Raw genomic sequence first — 15,006 nt, 5'->3', positions numbered from 1 at the left:
TCTTTTCTACAAAAACAAAAGAAATAAAAAGCTTGAAAAATAAATCCGTTGTGAGAGCCTCGTGTCAAGTACTCTTTAGGAAAGATTGGATCGATCAAAATAATTCAGATAAGATATAATAACTCTCCTCCCCCCTTGGCAACAACGACAATAAAGAGGGACTGTGCACGTATGTAATATATGTATGTTCTAAATTCAATGATCTTATACTTTTTACAGCACAGACCCTTTTCAAAACTACACTCCAGAACCTTTTATTAAAATGAGAAAGATGTCGTTTTATCGAAAAGGATATCCCCATCATTTTAATTCAGTTAAAATTTACAGGGTACCGTTGTTAATCGGGCAGCTTGAAATAACTTGACAATCTCTTAATCAAAGAATGATTACCACTGTTTACCTGTGTGATATCTATATTGGCCATTGACAGTAGTTCCTCTAATCCAGCCACGTTATCCTCTTCAACTGCACAGAATACAGCAGACAACACAAAGTTATCATCCTAAACAAGCAGATTTTAAACAAATACAGAATACAGCAGACAACACAAAGTTATCATCCTAAACAAGCAGATTTTAAACAAATACAGAATACAGCAGACAACACAAAGCTATCATCCTAAACAAGCAGATTTTAAACAAATACAGAATACAGCAGACAACACAAAGTTATCATCCTAAACAAGCAGATTTTAAACAAATACAGAATACAGCAGACAACACAAAGTTATCATCCTAAACAAGCAGAATTTAAACAAATACAGAATACAGCAGACAACACAAAGCTATCATCCTAAACAAGCAGAATTTAAACAAATACAGAATACAGCAGACAACACAAAGCTATCATCTTATACAACCAGATATTAAACAAATATAGAATACAGCAGACAACACAAAGTTATTTTTATTTTTAATATCAATTGAAATTATCATAAATCTTTAAACTGTTAAAACAAAAATTCTAAAGATTATTTGCAACAAAAAAAATTATTTAGAGATTAACAGTTTCAATAAAATATTGTAATATCTACAATGATCAACATGGCGTAGAGATAAAACATTTTTCATTGATATAATTTCTTTCTAGAATTGTGTGTATTCATCATCATGTATTTCCCATCGCATGCAGTTTATTATTTTTCAAACAAAAAAAATATGAAACAATTAATGTGCAAAGTCAATATTTGATTATGGATTTTGTTAAGGGCATAGCTTTGTATTAAAAATCTTTTCATCTTTAAAAAATCCAATGGAATCATTTTATTTTTGAAAAAGACATTTTTATTTTTTGTTTTCCAAAACTGACTAGCGAATAGTTTTTTGGGGTGTTTTAATTACTTTCATTTTCATTTTCATTGAATTTTTTTGTTTTGTTTTTTTCATAATTCTATTCCGGGTTTTTTAATCTAAAAGGTTTACCCTTTTCTCAATCTTCATCATATTCTGTAACAAAAATGTTTAAATAAACAAAAACCTCATTAAAAACAAAATAAAAAAACTATTTCGATATATTTAAATCTGAGGTTGAAATAAGTCTTTTTACGTTAAAGAAAAATAGAAACAATTCGGAATTAAGCTAAAAAATCCGTACTGCAGTCATCTCATACAGTTATTATTAAATTATTACTAGATAATTTAGTAATTGAAATAGATTTTCCCCCCCCCCCCCCTCCCTCGGAGTCTTTACTCTCCAGTAGTTTATGGTTTACTACTGTTATTAACGGAGAACTAAGAGCAGAGAAGAGAGGAGACATGGTTACCGGAGAATCTACCTCCATACCCGTCCTTACCTTACCTAACCTTCAGGTAAGCTAAGGTAAGCTTTAGCTAAGCTTTAGCTTAGCTTAGCTTAGCTTAGCTTAGCTTAGCTTAGCTTAGCTTAGCTTAGCTTAGCTTAGCTTAGCTTAGCTTAGCTTAGCTTACCTTACCCTAGATTAACTTACATTAACTTACCTAACCATACCTATATCTATATATAAATTTGGCTTGTCTGTCTGTTTGTCTGTCTGTCTGTTTGTATCAAATAAACGTCAAAACTGCTGAACCGATCGGGCCCAAGTTTTTTGTGGGACATCTAGGGACTCCAGGGAAGGTTTATGAATGATCAAAATTTCAAATATTTGTCTTCATCAAAATTCGATAGTCATTAAATTTTGAAAATTTTGAAAATCCGCGAAATTTTTTTGTGATAATCCGCGAATTATTATTGTTTTGTTTTACGATGTACACAAAGAGAACATGTTCACAATTAATTTAGAAGATGGGCACGAAGCACCCTCTAAGGCTAGAAAGAAGGGCGCGAAGCGCCTTGAATTTCTAGTTAGCTATATTCGCTTGAAATTTAATATCATGCAAAACAAATAACTTTTATAATTCTTTAAAAGAAAAGTCGTTAAATCAAGTTTAAATTGGTTTAAATGGTTAAAAGTTATTGAAGTGTAATAAAAAGATTAGAACTAAAAACTTTCTTTTTCCTTATTACAATGGTCCCTAAGTAGTCAGTAGTATTGGATACCAGGAGTTCTTTTACCATAAAATACAGATGTCATACAATCTCCTTTAGTTCAGAATAAATCTCCTAAAATCCTTATCACATAAAAACCCGACCCGACGAGTTGAAATATTAGAATAAGCAATATCCCAAAAAATCCTTAAATTTTATTAAGAAGACAATATTGCTAGCAACCCATTTAAAAGTTATTTTGCATTCGAACTCTTTAAGTTTAAAATAAATTTATAATAGCAATTGTGGAGTATGTTTAAAGAGTAAAATAAATTATATTTTATTATTTAATGCTTATACATTTATACATGCATTGATATTTGAAGCTTATTGTATGAAAGTTTACTGAATATACAGGGAGACGGGTGGGAGGGGAGGGGGGGGTCGAAGAGACGAGGAACGAAACATGATGGAGAAAAAAATCTAAGTTGCTATGAATACATATTCTAATTTAATTTACGAAGGGAAAATGAAAATAAGAACAGAATAGATTGGTTAAAAAGCGAGAGATAAGCAATAAAGGTCTGAAAAAAAATATATTTATAGCAGGATGGAAAAATTGAAAATTAGGAAGAAGAAAAAAATGGAATAAGATTAGGATAAATGGAATTCACAAAAAAATGGATAAAATGTTTAAGTTAGAAAATACAGAAAACTCTTACCATCTTTAAACTTATGAGTTTAACCCAGTCATTGTTCACTAATTCACTTTATGAGAAAACATCTGAAATGTTTTTTTTTATTTCCTTAACTAAATTAGTTTTGTGTTTTCAAACTAGAATTTGACTCTCAGAGAAACTTTAAAACAAAATGCATTATAATATCAAATATTTAGTATTAAAGGGAATGTTTAGTTTTTTTGACATTATACAGAATACCAAATTATTTTTTAAAGTTTGCTTTAAAATGACGAAGGATTTAAAAATGATGTTCCAAGAAATTCAGGGGGGAAATGTAAATCCTATCCTTTGATATAGATGGGCTAAAATTCTTAGAATAAATGAATTATAATTAGAATATTATATTATAATTTTTTATATAATTCATTATAGAATTAGGTTTTTGCGACAAATCTAAATTTTCTAATTTAAGTATTAATCATCCTATAGTTCATTATGATAACTCAATTTGTTACTTTACCATATTTGATTTTAATATTATTTGTACAATAAAATTTATTTATGGAGTCTTTCTAACAGATATTAGATTATTTTACAGTAATTTAAAATCTAAAAATCCCAATATTAAAGTATAAGAATTTACTACTACCAACTTTATCTATTTGAAATCATTCATTCGAATCCTTAAACCATTAAAGGACTGTTAATCTTCTTGAAACAAGAAATATCACCTCAACGTTTATTTTCAAATAAAGGTCACTTCAAATTCGCAGACAACCCCTTTAAGTTAAAAATTCAAAATTTGAACATTTCGTCGGGCGAATTTTTGCAAGGAATTATAGAATTCAAATTGATTAACGTTTGTACCAAGATCTTTTCTTTTAGATTTTACTTTAGACTTGTTGCACATTTGATCTATCTATCTATCTATCTATTAATCTATATGTTTATCTATCTATCTGAACTATTGCTAATGTACTATAGGAGAGTAGCCAATGTAAAATAACAATCTCTAGTGTTGAAGTTGAATCCAGTACTGATCGATATACACCACCTTATATTCTACCTTTATACTTCAACTACCTGGACCACACTTTATTCAAGGAGTATACATAAAGGAGAGTGCATACAGACTTTATTTAAGGAGTATACATAAAGAAGAATGCTTTGAGACTTTATTTAAGGAGTATACATAAAGGAGAGTGCATACAGACTCTATTCAAGGAGTATACATAAAGAATAGTGCATAGAGACTCTATTCAAGGAGTATACATAAAGGAGAGTGCATTGAGACTTTATTCAAGGAGTATAGATAAAGGAGAGTGCATAGAGACTTTATTCAAGGAGTATACATAAAGAAGAGTGCATAGAGACTATGTTCAAGGAGTATAGCTAAAGAAGAGTGCACATAGAGACTATATTCAAGGAGTATAGATAAAGGAGAGTGCATAGAGACTTTATTTAAGGAGTATAGATAACTAGGCCCGTTCGGTTCATCCGTTTTGACATTTATTGGACAGACAAGCAAATTGTATATATAGAAGGAGAGTGCGTAGAGACGTTATTCAAGGAGTATATAGATATACGAGAGTTTGATGAGACATTATTCAAAGAGTATAGATAAAAGAAGAGTACAAAAAAAGACCATACACATCTTATTCAAGGAGTATGGATAAAGTATAGAGCACTATAGAGACAATAATACAAATACAGGCTCTTCAATTATTCTCCGTTTTTCAGTATTCAATATTTCAGTTTCTACATTAATTGTATTCGTGGTTTTTACTTCGTCGTCTTATATACAATTTATCTATACTCCAAGACACAATTCGTGATATCCTTCTTTTATCTCATAATCTTTACAAATACTCCTAGAGCAGAATTATTATTTTCCGTCTATGGTTTTTATCTACTCCCAGGGAAAAAGCAAGAAACAAAAACAGGATTCATCTAGAGACACATTTGATGAATCCAACCGTAACACACTGAACCGTTTCTCCTTGTCAAATCCTGGACACTGACAAGTTCAGTTTTAAACCAAGTTCTCAGGAAATAATGAACTGATTGCTTCTCATGCAATGGTAACCATATAACACAGTGGAATGACTGTCATCCTTATTCTTTCTTTCATACTGAATGAGAAATTTTTTAATTAATTTGTTTCTCAAAGTGTGTTCGGTTCTTTCTAAGATAAAAAGTTTTGATTGAAACCGTTTGTTTACAACTTTTCAATTTACAACTTTTAGTTTTCATCACTCAATTTTAGCTATTCCGTTCTGGGTATCATCACGGAATATCGAGGAGAAATTATAATTGGATAATAAAAGGATACGGGATTGCTACTTGATCACAGGATTAACTAAGATTTTAATCTCTGAACATCTTTAAAGATATATCATTTTAAAGAAGACATAATTGTTAAAACTGAGAAAAAATTACCAAATCAATAGCGGCATTCTTAATTAAAAGAATGAAAGAAGACGACAATTTAATCAAGGTTTTCCGGTTTCCAGTGTTTTTTTTTTATTCCTTCTTTCATTTTACTTAATTGCTGCTACTTTAATATTTTCATGGGTAATTTCCTAGATAACGAGTTTTGGACCCCCCCCCCGCCCCCCCGGAAAAATAAGTGGTAATTTAAAAAATTGATAGGAGTGGAGGGGGGGGGGGGGGTCCAAAAATCGTTCTCTTGAACGGCCCCTTTTCTTGCTTTCCAACAATTTCCTAAATATTTGAAACAATTTATGCAAAAATATGGATTTAAATAATGAAAAGGTTTCCTTTAAATCTGAAAATAAATTTTATATTTTTAGAAATTTTGATCAAATTCTTAAATTAAATTTCTGTTTAAATATTTCATTTTAACACATTAAAACATTAGGTATAAGATGTCAGCCTCAGATCTTAATGAATTTTATTTTCTTCTAAACTAATTAACATTAAAAACGTGTAAAATGTAAGATTCTTTAGATTCCTCTGGTATCTTATTTTATGTTAAAAAATGATAAGGTTAATTCACTGAACTATTTCTTTTCTGTTTATGTTTTATACATTGGACCATTCCAAGTGTACAAAGAAAAAATTCCTGTATTCAGATTTTTTTACTATTGATCACTATTGATAGTTTTATTATTATTACACATAATATTATCTAATATTTGGCACCAAACAGTTTAAACCTTTGCCAAGGTCTAAAAGACAAATACTAGAAAAACACCAGACACAGACCGACACGGATTTAAATTGTCAATTTAAAAACCATTTAGATTTTCTCGCTCCCCGGGGATATAAATTAAATATCTTCATATAACAATTATTCTATCAAATTGAGTTTCCGGTTCAATAAACCACCTGACGGACACTGCGCAAACAATTAGTGACGTCACATTGAACCAAAAACCATTTTATACAACACCAGTAGCTCCGCGGTTAGGTTTTAGTGGTTTCTAATTTTGTTAAATCTACAGGTGCAACCACCAGGCGTATTAGTGAGAATAAAGAAAATCAGAAAAATCGACACTGATTGTTTCCTTCAATTGTAACATTTATCTAATTTTTAATGTTGAATTTATTTCTTATGAAGTGTAGAGTGAAGAGTGTAGGGTGTAGAGTGCAGAGTGTAGAGTGTAGAGTGTAGAGTGTAGAGTGTAGAGTGTAGAGTGTAGAGTGTAGAGTGTAGAGTGTAGAGTGTAGAGTGTAGAAGTTTCCCATTTGCAAAATATCTCCAGTTAAAAACCGCAAAACCCTGTGAATCACCCCACAGGCAAATGAATGCTTTGTTCAAGTCATGAAAATTCAAAATTAATTGTATTGAGAACCCGGCCCCCCGCCCTTTCTCCGTTCAACGATATTTCCAAATGTCGTCTTTCAACATAAATCATTAATTTTACTTACCGCTGCCATGGTTCCAGGTTCTATGCTGACAACAGGACTATCCCGTCCAGTTTCACTAATGCCCTCTCCTGACAGCGAGCGTAACCGGTTTCTTGACAGACGGTTACACAAGGAGACGACCTTCATACTGTGCTTCCATCGTCTTCGTGCCTAGAATATAACATTATTGTTTATTGAACATTTAATCTAAAACAATGGTATCTTAGAAAAAATATAGACTAATGCTATACTTTATCTTATTCGAATATATAAACAAAGGTACTGAATACAATTTTCTCAACGAAATTTAAAAGTTAAGATGTTCCGCCATATTGTATTCAATTCAAGTATGCAACTCAATTATAAAATGGGTTAGGAAATAAGATCAGTGATAATACAGTTTACCCCAGAGATTTTGAGCCATCGAAAGCATTTATGAAATGGCGTCTTGACAATTATTTAAAGGGTTTTATACTGTTATACGTAAATATCAGTAATTCCAAAAAATAAATAAATAGCCATGAAAATGCGGAAAAAGTTAGTTTTTCAATCAGTCAATTAATAAACTAAATATCTTCAGCATTCTATTATCAGAAAGTTAAGAATACGACATTTTATTAGTTCTTCCGATGTCTCTTTATATTTGAACTTAACTGTAGATAAAAATATAAATTAGTTATTTCTTTTAGATAATAAGGACATTTAAGGAAAATCCTAAATTTATTCAAGATTATTTGCATTGTCTTAAAAACTCTTAAAATAGAGTCAATCATCTTTTTTAGTAGAGATTTTAGTAAATACAGTCTTTGCTTGAAGGGAAAAATATTTGATATTTGATGGGGTGGAAAAAATAAAAATCATAATTTTCCCATGAATTCAATACTTTATTTTACGTCATTCAATACATTACACAATTTTATTGAAGTTATTATTAAAATAAACAAAATAAGAAATTCTTGATTCTAAATTCAAGCCCGTAAGAAAAGGTAGAATTGAATGGAGAAAGTTTATCCCATTAAACCATGAACTATTTGTAAATCCTATTCTACAGTGTGAAGACTAATTACATATTAATGGGTCTAATCTCACACAGATTACTATAATCATTAAAGTCAAGCTTTAATTATAATCCTAATGAAATTAAATTGGATTGAATTGAATTAATTAAGTGTAACGCAGATAGATTAGGTTTTATATTTGCACAGCGGATTCTTTTTTGCGTATTAGATGCACACGCAGCGAACCCCAAATTAACGAGGAATGTTGTTTTTCATTTAGAGATAAGAATAAGTTTTAAAACCTTTAAAAATACATTTTTATTAAAGATATTAATTTTGAAAAGAATTTTTCTCATTTTGCTCATTCGAAACAGCTCAAATATATAATATAATATATAATTCGAAACAGCTGAAACAGCTAAACAGCTGAAACAGCTGAAACAGCTAAACAGCTAAACAGCTGAAATATCCGAGTTATAATACATTAAAGGATGAGACTGTAAAGACGACTTGAAACCCTTAAATATGACGATCTCAAGATTGAATCAAGTCTCCTGACTTGAATAAGGTTAATTTGGCAAAGAAAAAAAAAGAAAAAAAATCTATTTTTAAAGTTTTTAATTGAAGATAAATATAAAATTGTACAAAATTATTGTAAACTAGCTGAAGGGACCGGCGTTGCCCTTGGAAAATTCTAGAATAGATTTTTGAGAAAAAAAATTTATTTTTGAAAAAATTTTTGGATTTTTAAAGAAAAAATTTTGTTTTTGTTTAGCCTATGTTACCCCGGGGCACCCATGGATTCACTTACAGAATGTCAGCCCATTCGGTCCAGCCGTTTGGCCGGCCGTAGGGAGCATATATACAAATGTCTTGTTTTATTATATAGATATAGTATTAGCTTATTAGAATTTGAAATTTCTTTATAGTTGCAGGAAATCATGAATATAAGGAAACAGATTGTAAATTCCGTACAGTCGTCTTTAATCTAATCCTTTGTTTGTAACCTGTATATACCTGGAAAACTCAGTGTATGTTTTTATATACATTGAGACCTATAAAACGTAGAAGTAGGAAGACGACTTACTTTAGAATTCTAAACAGTTCAATCAACATTTCACTTAATAAGTTGATCTGCCAGCTACTGATAAAACTATTCGCTTAATAACAAAGGAATTGAGTCTTTGTCACAATCTTTGCGACCCAATGGCAAAGACCGGCCTTGAAGATATATTTTAATCATATCTGAATTCTGTTTGATTTAAGTTTAAAATATCAAGTGGTTACACCATCAGGTTGCATAGATAAAGGGATTCTGTGACAAAAACTTAATTCCTTTAAAACACAGGATTGCTTAAATGTCGTCTTCAAATTCCACAGTTTATTTGTCTCACTGAATACATAGAAAACACTATTTTTGATATATATACAGGGTGCCCAAATAACCATGGGAATCAAATGACGATTTATTTATTGTCTTGGTTCCATGCGGGATTTTTTCTTAAACATAACTTTGTAACATCACGCAGTTAATAGTTTAAAACCGAAACTACCAGTCCCGGCCGATTCCCAAAATGTGGTCTACCAATATTTTACCTTCACAATTAACGGAAATATTTGGAAATTTGTTTGTTTCTTCAATATTTCCGTCATTTTGAAAAATACAAAGAAGGTAGACCACATTTTGGCAAGCTCAATAGACTTTATATCTTTATATCTTACTGTAATTTATAAATCATAGGAAATCAAAAACGTCTCTCAATTCCCCTTTTTATTGGAACACCCTGTACCTGGAAAACTATAATATCTATATATACATGGAAAACTTTGTATATATATATATATATATATCTACCTGGAAAACTCTGAAATTATCCATGTTGATCTGCAAAGACTGTCTGAGACGAATATCTCCAACAGATTTTGGAGCAATCCAGGGATGGTTTAAACATTCAGCAACAGAACCACGTTTTCTAAACAAATAAAATTTTTCCTTGGGTAAAATCTTTATTTTTCATCAGGGGCGTATACCAAGTGGGGTAGAACCCCCCCCCCCCCCGTCAAATATTTTAAACGTTTTCTTATTTCTCCTGGGAGTCACATGACTAAAAAGTGTTTTGCCTAATAATGTAGAAAGAGATGAAAAGTTTTAAATGTCGTCTTTGTTTAATCTTTTTACAAGCATTGAATCTAAAGATCTCTATAACATGTTTACATTTGCAATGAATTGAGTCTTTGCCCCAAACTCTGATTTTCTTATCACTTTCACTATATCTATTTATGTCGTAGATATTAGATATTTCAAACTGAGAATATTCAGCTTATTACTGTTGGTTATTGTCGAGGAGAAAAGAGGCAACATATGTAAATATGTATATTAAGTAGATATGAAGTATTTAACTGTAATCTCACAGAAGGTTAATGATAGGAAAGGTATGACAGTATCTTGTGTAGGTTACTACTATTGGAATGTGTACAACCATGAACTTGTTTTTTTTCAATATGGAAGCCTTGTTTTGATTTAGATTTAAAAGATTGGACGATTAGAAATTTCAAAATGGTTCAATTTAACTTTCATATTTGCAAAACTTAATATTTGAAGTTGTCCTGTTAAGGACATTTAATATGTACATTTTGACTAAATTGTTTCAATGTACGCACTGCCAGAGGCGTATGAGGGAGGGGGCCTGGGTGCATGCCTCCCTACGCGTGCCCCCCCAGGGAGGAGGGGCATGCAGGGGGGGTCTCAATTAATATTTCAACCGGAGATTTGTTGAAAAAACCCTGGAATTCTTAATTTTGGGGGCAGTAAAGCTTTTCATTATCTTTTTAAAAAAATCATTTTGTAAATTTTTTACATTTCTTCAAAGTTCATAAACCTTCAAAGCAGTTTAAATAATATCGAATTAACTTAAAGGTTTAAAAGTGACTGCAGACATAATTTTAATTCTGATTCACAACATTACCATTCAGAGCTTTGTCTGATCAAGTATTGCATTAAATATCCATGTTTCCCATTTTCAAAACTGATTATTTTCGTCTGTGGTTTCTCAACAAAAGTTACTCATGCATTTCTTGCTTCAGAAACGAGGGAGAAATGAAGGTTTCAAGGGTTCATCGGACTTGGCCACTCTATATATGGAGGGTCACTTAAAACTACGCATGTATTCCATTTAAGAATAATTACATCATATAAAAAATACTTTAAAATCTCACTTTTGCCCTTAACTAAAGAAATTTCATTGACAAAGCTTTTATCACTACTGCCTTCAGTGTAAATATAGATTTGATAATATATGTAATAAATCCTATGAAAATACAGATATTTTTTAAGAAAAGTTTCCATCACTTTTGTTTAACCTTGAAGCCTATACACCACAGTAATAAGTAAGTAACCCTATCTCTGCTGGGGTACTTGAAAACCAGGATTCCCCCCCCCGACACAAATGCTCTTGTCCGCCCCTGCGTACTACATACACCCTTAAATAATTACAAACAGGTTAATTTGAACATTTGATCAGTCGATTATAAACTATTGTTTAGCATCTATGCGAAAATAAGAGAATGTTATAAAATATTGCTTAATTATACCTTTAAACCAAGACTGACAGACAGATAAACTTTTCGTGAACAAACGATTTAGTTTTATCCGATCAGAGGAACTTATGTTGGGACATTGTAAACCTTGAATGCTAGATCTTGATATCCAATGTAGGCACTTTCAAACTTGAGGAGCAATAATTGATCCATTAATAAAAGTTATCCCTGCAGGGTATGATAATCACGGAATATGGAAGAAGATTAATTTAATCCGGGTGTAAATCTTCATAAGATTGAGATCAATGCTTGATCCGGAGTTACGCAACTCAAAAGTTCTAGTACTCTAAAATTTTAGTCAAATTCAAAATGGAATAAAATGAAATAGACTTTGCGGTTTCACCTCAAAGCCAAATAAGGGTTAATCATGTATAATCTAAACCACAATTAGTGCAATGTACTCGTATATAATCAAAGTCACAATTAGTTCAATTAAATCAGAGGGGAGCAGGAAGATGATAAAAAATAATTCATGGTTTTATTTCCTAATTATATTTTTACTTACAAATAAAGGACGGGGGGGGGGGATAGTGTGGGAAAGATGTTTCAATTATAGGGTTTGATAAGACTTTGATAAATAAGGATGTTTCAGCTTTTCAAGGTAAAATCTAACATTAATTCAATTGACATGTCATGTGTATATACGCTTCTATGCATTAAATCGATATTGCTATTGCTACATCAATTTTATCATTTCAGAAACGAAAGTCGGCTTTTTTAAAAGATTGAAAAGAGAATGAAAAAAAAAATATTTTATGCAAAAATAAAATTTCCAAAAACAACAGTTTTGTTGTTTCAAAAACAATATTGTAAAACAACTTAAAGAAAAAGAAAAACTTGAAAGCTAGGCGAAAAATAATAATATTAATGGAAAAAACTTAAACACTTATCCTTGTAGTAAAATTATATTTTTAAGATGTTAGAAGGAGATAATAAAGGGAACACGAAGGGTTGTTAGGAGGGGGGGGGGGAAGATAGAAAATCAGGAAAGGGAAAAATGGGAAGATGGGTAGGGGGTTTAAGGAGGATGAGGGGTAGAGGGTTTAAGGAGGATGAGGGGTAGGGGGTTGAAGGAAAGGACAAAAGGAGGCGTATAAACATAAACAAGGAAATAAAATATGAAAAGGGAGTCATATAGAGATGGGAGTGATATGTTGTAAGTAGGGAAAGAAAAGGATGATAAGGGGGAAGGTATGATTAAGGGGGTCGGGGTTTATCCTTGATATAATTAAGGAAGAGAGTGAGAACGAATATAAAATATTACATCCCTCACCACCGAAAAATATCGTATTTTGTCTCCTTGAGAATATTCAACCCCCCACCCGCTTCAGTCTCCTGTCTCATCTCAATCTATAATTACAGTTCTATTGCAGGAAGCTTCAGAATATGTAAAAATTGTCTAACCCCTCAAAAAAAGGAAAAAATATCAAACCATGTTTTTATCCATAAGATTTTATTCTTAAAATTTGTAAGTATTTAATCATTTTCTCCGAAAAGTAGAGCACAGGTTAAAAGATCACCCCCCCCCCCCTGAAAAATCACATTTAGATATTTTACAGCTGCACTCCGTGCCCTGGAAACTGTCATACTTTGCCTGACAATAAAAGTGTCTTCACAAGAATAAAATGAAAATTCTGGATAATTTCAAGATCTTTTAAATTTGTCAATGTTAGGCCCTGAAAATCCTCTGAAAACCATAGATTTCACTTGTCCAGGGGAGGGGGGGGGGGCTGAGCCCCAATAGCCCCACCCCTGAATATTCCTCTGATCGGAGGTTAAACAAATAAAGATATGTTGATTAATATTAAAGGGCCGTGCCCGTTCGACCCTTTATAAGCCGTTCGTCAACGGTAAGTTAAAACCGTTAAAATGCAAGTTTCATCCAAATTTAAGCTTAAACAAGAACGAAAATCCCCGTTATTTCCTAAAACATCCTTTTCGTTTTTTTCAACCGTAAACTTTTTTTCTCAAAAACGATTTGAAAATTAACGGTTTTTGCCGTTCGTTAAAGTTAAGAGTAAGCAATAAGGATTTAGTCATGAGCAGTGCACATTCTACATTGAGCTATGGTGCAAGTAATACTCATTAATTCTACATAATTGCTGGTAAGAAACAATTATTCAACTAAAAAGGAGATTTTCCTATTAAGTAATTACATCTTTTTGAATACATAATTGGATCTTGCAAAACATTGTAGATATTTAGCAGACTCGGGGTAAAAAAAATTGATGAGTACTTTAAACAGTTGAAATATCCTGGTTTTGAATCAGAGCTAGTTTGGTTGGTTCTTTATAGAAATAGCTCTGACAATCGAATTTGCTCTCGAACAAGAGTAAAAAGAATTGAAGTGTTCGAGTTTTTTTTTTTTATCTTTTTATAGATTGAGATTCTAGTATGGATGGAGTATTCCCTGGGCATGGTACTAAAGGCCGTCTATTACGTCGCATTAAAATGTACAGAAACCATCCCCCACCTCATTTCTGTTAAATTCGACTGTTCCGCATTATTCCGCAGATTCCACACCCTTGATATCAGCATCATTTTGCAATCATCTTTACTTAAAGAGACTGTAAGCGTAATTTCAAGTTGTGGCAGTGCCCAATTCACAACGTTACCTTTGAAACCTTTACCTTATCAATAATGTGGAAGATATTTTTTTTTTTTTTTAAGTTTAAGTTTTAAAAAATCATTTATATTTTTCCCCTGCAATAGAAATGCGCTAAATTTACTTTGATGGAGAAACCACCAACTGAATATAATCAGTTTTCCAAATCATAAACATGGATATGGATATCTAATTCATACTTGATCAGGCAAAACTGTTAAGGGTACCGTTGTGAATCGGCCATTGCATCTTTGCATAGAGAGTCATTATTTGAAATTACGATTTAAGTCCTTTTAACACACTCTTTTTTCACTCAACACCTTGTTAAACATTTTGCAATGTCCTGCCAATTTGTGCTCCTTGTTCAATGCAGGGTTATGCATTTTTGCAATCTTGTCACCTCTTCTCGTTTCATGCCAATCCTGATTGCCAATTATTTACACTTGTTGCTTAAAACCAATATAAAAGTGTTCAGAAAAACACCAAACCTCTCATGCACATCTAGCTATACGTATACATAAGTTTATTACCTATTTTACTCGCGTTTAATTCATTAAAGGCAATATTTTTCCTTTTTTCGCATATAAAATCTATTTTCTTCTCTTCTACATGAAAACTAAGTTTTGATTTACGTGTATAAATGTTTACTTTAAGAACAAAACCTCCATGTTTTTCAAATGTTGAGAGCCCCGAATTGGTTTATCGTGCCTCGGCACATAATATGGAAACGTGGAAACATAAATTCATATTCTAGGATTATAGACCGCGATTATACGGACAGTTTTATTCTAATAAACCCAACCATTTG

At 31.6% G+C, this 15,006-nt stretch overlaps 1 protein-coding gene across 1 annotated transcript in view; it reads right to left on the bottom strand.

The window, feature by feature from the left end:
- The window catches only part of LOC111714130 (uncharacterized), a 49,183-nt gene extending 35,112 nt beyond the window's left edge, over positions 1 to 14,071 (bottom strand). The window contains exons 1-4 of the mRNA XM_023489175.1: positions 14,067 to 14,071; positions 9,852 to 9,969; positions 7,020 to 7,169; positions 401 to 502 (exon numbers count right to left, since the gene is read on the bottom strand). Of these exons, the coding sequence (XP_023344943.1) occupies positions 401 to 502; positions 7,020 to 7,169; positions 9,852 to 9,969; positions 14,067 to 14,071 (375 nt within the window). The remainder of the gene's footprint in view (positions 1 to 400; positions 503 to 7,019; positions 7,170 to 9,851; positions 9,970 to 14,066) is intronic.
- Between the last annotated feature and the right edge of the window lie 935 nt (positions 14,072 to 15,006).

The sequence above is a fragment of the Eurytemora carolleeae genome, unplaced genomic scaffold (assembly GCF_000591075.1).
Source record: "Eurytemora carolleeae unplaced genomic scaffold, Eaff_2.0 scaffold1444, whole genome shotgun sequence".
NCBI lineage: Eukaryota > Metazoa > Arthropoda > Copepoda > Calanoida > Temoridae > Eurytemora > Eurytemora carolleeae.
The sequence above is the reverse complement of the archived record's forward strand: the minus strand, read 5'-3'. Positions and strand labels throughout refer to the sequence as shown.